This window comes from Oncorhynchus mykiss, chromosome 25 (genome assembly GCF_057628025.1).
Source record: "Oncorhynchus mykiss isolate SJ-2025 chromosome 25, ASM5762802v1, whole genome shotgun sequence".
Lineage (NCBI taxonomy): Eukaryota > Metazoa > Chordata > Actinopteri > Salmoniformes > Salmonidae > Oncorhynchus > Oncorhynchus mykiss.
Window position 1 is genome coordinate 21,408,088 of NC_143046.1, and position 6,522 is coordinate 21,414,609.

At 42.0% G+C, this 6,522-nt stretch overlaps 1 protein-coding gene across 1 annotated transcript; it reads left to right on the plus strand.

Annotated features, from left to right (window-relative positions):
- Positions 1-79: 79 nt before the first annotated feature.
- On the plus strand, positions 80-5,995 carry LOC110504765 (protein FAM199X). The gene is made up of 7 exons (XM_021583578.3): positions 80-532; positions 1,909-2,093; positions 2,211-2,430; positions 2,523-2,675; positions 2,759-2,920; positions 3,069-3,329; positions 4,559-5,995. Exons 2-7 carry the CDS (start codon positions 1,924-1,926, stop codon positions 4,733-4,735), a joined length of 1,143 nt encoding a protein of 380 aa, XP_021439253.2. The 5' UTR covers positions 80-532; positions 1,909-1,923; the 3' UTR covers positions 4,736-5,995.
- Positions 5,996-6,522: the final 527 nt, after the last annotated feature.

Genomic DNA, 6,522 nt, shown 5'->3' on the forward strand with positions numbered 1-6,522 from the left:
ACTAGGAGGTGGGCAGAGCCAAGCACGAGCTAGCGAGAGCCTATTGGCGCGTTCTAGCATTCAATTGCATATTTCCGTTAGGACACGCCTACTCTGAAGTGCGCAATAACGCAATTAGCCTTTGCACTCCTAAACAACGTATTTTGGCAAAGTCTAAAAAACTTAGTCCACTATGTCCGTTATAGTTTGGATAACAGAAAGTTGTATTAAGATTAAATGTTGCATCGATGAGAACATTTTCAGACTGTCGGCCAAAATCCATCTAATTTCATCTTCTCCCACTGCCGACCTCTTCGCTTCCTCTGGAAACGCCAAGTGGATGCTCCAGATTTATACGTTCGGCGAAATAGAACAATGAAACAGATATCTGTCCTTCTAGTAGTCTTTTCCATGACATGCCATCTACTTCCTATTTTCACTTGCAAGGGGGCGCAGTCGTTTTCAAAGCGTCGAATTGACGTGTGTGATTGCGGAGTTGCGTAGTGTTTGCAAATGGAGGAGGAAATAACTGTTTTTCTCTGAACAACTGCAGGTTTGTTGTTTGGTCAACTTCTTTCGACCAGGCAAGGTCTTCCGTGGCAAATAATGTTGGGCATATTATTAGCGAGTTGATTATTATCTCGAACAAGCCAGCTAATGTTAACTCTCTGCCTTTTCGATTTCGCGGAGGATTTAGCTAGCGAGGCCTCGTTGTTTGCCTTCAAAATGATGTATTTTTGTCCCAAAATAACTAGCTAGCTAGATCATTAGCATGTAACATGTTAACATTTGAAATTGACAAGTTATCCATCTACTGTACTTTGTTAACTGACTAACTCGGAAGCTTGCTGGGGACGCTAGCTAACTAGGTAGTTAGCCGGTGTTAGCAATGTTTTGTTAACAGGCCGCTAGTCGCTACGCTGCCAGTTAATTTGTCTTGCCAGCCAATCTCAGATACACTATGTACAAAATAATGTGGCTACCGCTTCAAATGAGTTGATTCGGGAATTTCAGCCACACCCGTTGCTGACCGGTGTATAAAGTCGAGCACACAGCAATCTCTATAGACAAACATTGGCAGTAAAATAGTCTTACTGAAAAGCTCAGTGACTTTAAACGTGACACCTTTCCAACAAGTCAGTTTGTCAAATTGCTGCCCTGTCAACTAAGTGCTGTTATTGTGAAGTGGCAATGTCTAGGAGCAACAACAGCTCATCAGAGAAGTGGTAGGTCACACAAGCACACAGAACAGGATCGCTGAAGCTTGTAGTGAGTAAAAATCGCCTGTTGCAACAGTCACAATAACTGTTCATTGGGAGCTTCATGAAATGGGTTTCCATGGCTGAGCACCAGCATACAAGGCTAAGATCACCATGAGCAATGCCAGGTGTCGGCCGGAGTGGTGTAAACTCACCGCTAATGGACTGGAGCAGTGGAAATGTGTTCTCTGGAATGATGAATCACTCTTCACTATCTGGCAGTCCGACGGATCTGGGTTTGGTCGAATGCCAGTAGAGCGCTACCTGCCTACCTGCCTTTGTGGAGGAGGAATGATGAGTCTTGGGCTGTTTTACATGCTTTGGGCTTGGCCCTTTTGTTCCTTTGAAGGGAATCTTAATGCTACAGCATACTACAGCTTGCGGAATCAAGTCTCCACAGCAATGCTCCAACATCTAGTGGAAAGTTTTCCCAGAAGAGTGGAGGCTGTTATCACAACAAAGGGGGGACCCACTCCATATTAAGGCCCATGATTTTGGAATGAGATGTTTGATGAGCAGGTGTCCACATAGTTTTGGTCATGTAGTGTAGGTAGGTAGCTAATCTGCTTAATTATCCAAGTGGAAAGAGCCTTGTTTAACATTTCCCTGGCTAGCTAGCTACCTATAAAAACATTTTCTAATTACACTTATTTCCCACTGTTTTTCTCAGGTGGAGAAAACCAAAATGTCTGAGGCTCTTTATGAAAAGTTCCTCTCTCCAGAGGAGCCTTTTCCACGGCTGCTGTCTCAGCGAGGGAACATCAGTGAGACGGGCACATTGGATGTCAGTGACTTTGGCTGTCAGTTATCCTCTTGTCACCGGACAGACCAACTGCGCCGCTTACATAGTAACAGGTAAGGCTGATGGCTAGCTACCTGTTTTTGACTTGCATTCCACTTTTTAATGCAAGACGGTAGTGGAACAGGCTAAGCTAACCACACCAAAATGTTGCTTTTGTTGACTGTTTTCAGATGGAACCTGACTTCTTGTGGAACCAGTGTGGCCAGCTCTGAATGCAGTGAGGAGCTGTTCTCCTCCGTCTCTGTGGGAGACCAGGAGGACTGCTACTCCCTTTTGGATGACCAGGAGTTCACCTCCTTTGACCTGTTCCCGGAGGGCAGCGTCTGCAGCGACGTGTCTTCCTCTACCAGCACTTACTGGGACTGGTCAGACAGCGAATTTGAGTGGCAGGTATGTGCCCCCCAATGTGATAACTTGACAAAAATATTTATGTTATGTTGGTAGTTGTTCCATTTGGGTTAATGTTTTTTGTTTATCCACAGTTGCCTGGAAGTGACATAACCAGTGGAAGTGATGTACTCTCTGACATCATACCCAGTGTTCCGAGCTCCCCATGCCTCTCCTCCAAGAGAAAGACCAAACCACATAGAAATCTGGATGAGCTCCCTTGGAGTGCTATGACCAATGATGAACAGGTATGGAGACCAGCTCTCAAATTCACAATGCCAGAATTGTAAAGCAGTGGTTGCAGATGTTATAGGCTTTGTCTCTCTGTCAGGTGGAATATATTGAATATCTAAGCAGAAAGGTCAGCACAGAGATGGGGCTACGAGAGCAGTTGGACATCATCAAGATCATTGACCCGTGTGCACAGATATCCCCCACAGACAGCGAGTTCATCATTGAGCTCAACTGCCTGACGGATGAGAAACTGAAACAGGTGAGTGAATAGCACATATGGTACACACTTTTTTTTAAATAAAAAAAATATTGGATTGTGACACTGTGCCGTGTATTCACATCTAAAGAAATAGTACAACTTTTCAGATGTAAGTTGAACCTGAAGCTTTAACATTCCTATCCTCCAGGTGAGGAACTACATCCGGGAGCACAGTCCGCGGCAGCGCCCCAGCAGCACCCGAGACAGCTGGAAGAGGAGTGGCCACAGCAGTGCTAGCACTAGTGGGGTGAGCAGCAGTAATGCTAGCTTGGTCAGCAGTGCCAGCAGCTCCACTGGATCCACAGGCTCCACCGGCAACTCCACGTCCAACTGCAGCACAGCTAACATCAGCCGTGCCCACAGCGACGGGAACCTGTCCAGTGCAGCTGAACGCATCCGGGACTCCAAGGTAAGGCAGGGACTTCACTCTGACTGTTGAAGTTCACTATGGCGTTTGAATAGCTTTCCATACCTACAGATTAAACAGCTACTAAAATTGAAATTGCAATTTGACTGAAATCAACAACATACAGTGCCTTGAAGGATGATATTTGGAAACAGGATGCACCTGACCTTTAAATAAAAACAGACAGAAGTAGGTATCCTCCCTAGAAAAATGGACCAATGATTTGGACATCTCCCTTGGCAGGGAAGCTCAGAGGAGAGGAAAGTATCTACCAGCGCCAACAGCATCTTGCGTTATTAAAAACCACATTTTATCTAGTATTATGCAGTATTTTATGTTTTGCTAGCTTAATCTCCCTCGAATAGGTTTTAAATAAAGAGATGAAGAGTATTTAGATGAAGTAATCTTCCTTCCCTCTTCTTCCTGTAATTTATTGCCTGGTTGAGTTGTTAGCTTAAAAATGCTAAAAACTGTGCTAGCATACTATCTACTAACCCACGGATGGGAGGCATAGACAAGTGGAAAAATAAACCAACACTGAAACGGAGGATGTTGACAAGGCAGAGGGAGACCTGCATTTTGAAAAAACATAAGGAACGAACGTTCACTTGGGAGGCTACAGTGAGGTTCAAAAGTATTTGGACAGTTTGTTTTAGCTCTGTACACCAGCACTTTGGCTTTGAAATGATACAATGACTGAGGTTACATGAATGTAGAAGTGTTTAGAAGCATATTCTGAAAAGATCCTCAGATTAAAACTGACACTGTTTACACTTTAACCTCATAGTCATTTAAAATCCAAGGTGCTGGAGTACAAAGCCAAAACAAACATATGTCACTGTCCAAATACTTTGGGACATCAATGTATGTATTCCTCCTTGCATTATTATTGCAATCACTTCCATGTGGCGTCAAAATGGTGCGCGTTACTCTACATGAGGTATTCAAATGGGTTTCTATTTGATATGTACACACTCCTACAGTTTTGCACAGTGATAACAGGGAAATATTCTCAATATGTAGGTAACCTACTGTAGGATGAAGTGACCAGATATAATGGAAAATGGATCTCCTGCCTCAAGTAAAAAAACATTACCCTACATTTGAGTCATGGAACCTGTAGCCTGAGCCTTTGTTTTGCACTGCTTGGTGTGCTGTCTGTTCTCTTGTGTGTGTGCTTGGTGTGCCACTGCCACACATTGCTTATCTTCTTGTCCTATTTGTGTTGGAAGAAACGCTCTAAGCAGAGGAAGCTGCAGCAGAAAGCCCTGCGTAAGAGACAGCTGAAGGAACAGAGACAGGCCCGCAAGGAGAGGCTGAGTGGCCTGTTCCTCAATGAAGAGGTGCTGTCACTCAAAGTCACAGAGGAGGAGGACCATGGAGATGATGTGGTGGACGTCTTCATGTGACAAGAATGAATGAGTCAGTGTTCCCTCTAAGCCTCACAATAACGTCCTCCGCTAACATCACAGCTGGTCCCACATCCTAGAGCCCCATTCACATTGAAGCAAAGCTGCCCTATTGGGACCATTCTTGAGTTCTAGTTTATATCCTTAGAATTGGACACCTGCACAGAATTATTATTTTTAAATGAAGCACCTTGTTTTGAAGAATCTAGTTCTTTTTTTTGTTCTTTTAAAAAAAAGTGTTATTGTCTTAATCTATAAACATTGGTAGTATGATCCTGCTGAGGCAAAGCACTGAGCACTAATATTGAATGAGTATTTAAGTAAAACTACCAAATGTATCTTAAGATGAGGTTAACTTCCTAATTCTGTGGTTCATTTAATGTTGAAGGCATAGATGGAACACTGAGTCACTGCATGGGAAGTGATAACTCAATGCCAACAGTGATAAGTGCTTAAAAACCGCTTTTTAAAAAAAATATTTTTTTATAAATGCGGTTAATCATAAAGAACAGTTTTTGCATCAAGTCTTCCCTTTAAGTTAAAATATGAAGGCTTACACATTCATAAATGCAACATGGTAACACAGTGCTCACCGCTAACAAGTCTTTAGTTTTTTTCTTGTGTTTTGTGCATGGGGGCTAGGGTTGAGCATGACATGTAAAATAATGCAGATATCCATTGCATTGCACACAGGAGATATTTTTATGTTGCCGAATGACATGAAACTTCAGTATGACTATTGTCTTTGAATGGGAAGGTATTTCATGATGTCTTGGCTTACTTGGCTACTGATCCTGTCCTGTAGAACTCATTACTCTTACCACTTCAACAGTTAACACTAACTGCTGTACATTAGAACATGTATTTACCTTAAGAAGCTTTACTTCGCTTTGTCTTTTTCCCTGTATAAAGTTACGCATTTAAGTCATTCTGAAAACAATATAATAGATCAACTAGATATTGTGAGTAGATCTTTATTTTGAATGAAAGCGATGAATTGCCACAAAACAACTATTTCTGTGTATATTGTACCATTCATTCTGGGGAGGAAAGTTCAATAGACCAAGATGGGACGTTTTTGTTGGTTCTTTTTTGGAAGTCCAATTATAAATTGTATATACCACAACCATGTATTACTGACCTGACTGCGGTGTTGGAAATAGTGTTGCAGAACAGACGCAAACCAGAACTGTTTCTGTGTGATGTACTCAATAGTAATGTAACGCATAATGAGAAATAAATTGACTTCGATGCATCATATTTTCCTTGTTTCTTTTAATTTTCATTAGAGAAAAATATATAAATGGATCAATTTCTTCTTGATTGGCTTATGCAATGCAAATTGCAATGTCCAATATTTGTTACAATGACAATTTACAGAATCTCAGACAAATTAGAATTACACCTCAATATAAATGTATTCACAAAAGACATGCTAAATTTAAGCAATAAGGCACCAGGAGGTGTGGTATATGGCCAATATACCATGGTTAAGGACTGTTCTTATGCGCAACGCGGAGTGCATGGATACAGACCTTAGCCGTGGTATATCGGCCATATACTACAAACACCCGAGGTGACTTATTGCCATTATAAACTGGTTACCAACGTAATTACAACAGTAAAAATAAATGTTTTGTCATACCTGGGGTATACGGTCTGATATACCGTGGCTGTCAGCCAATCAGCATTCCGGGCTCGAACCCCCCAGTTTATAAATGACTATTGCACATATAATTTTACTAGCCTATACTTAGTCATTACATGAACTGGTTTCTTCTGGGGCT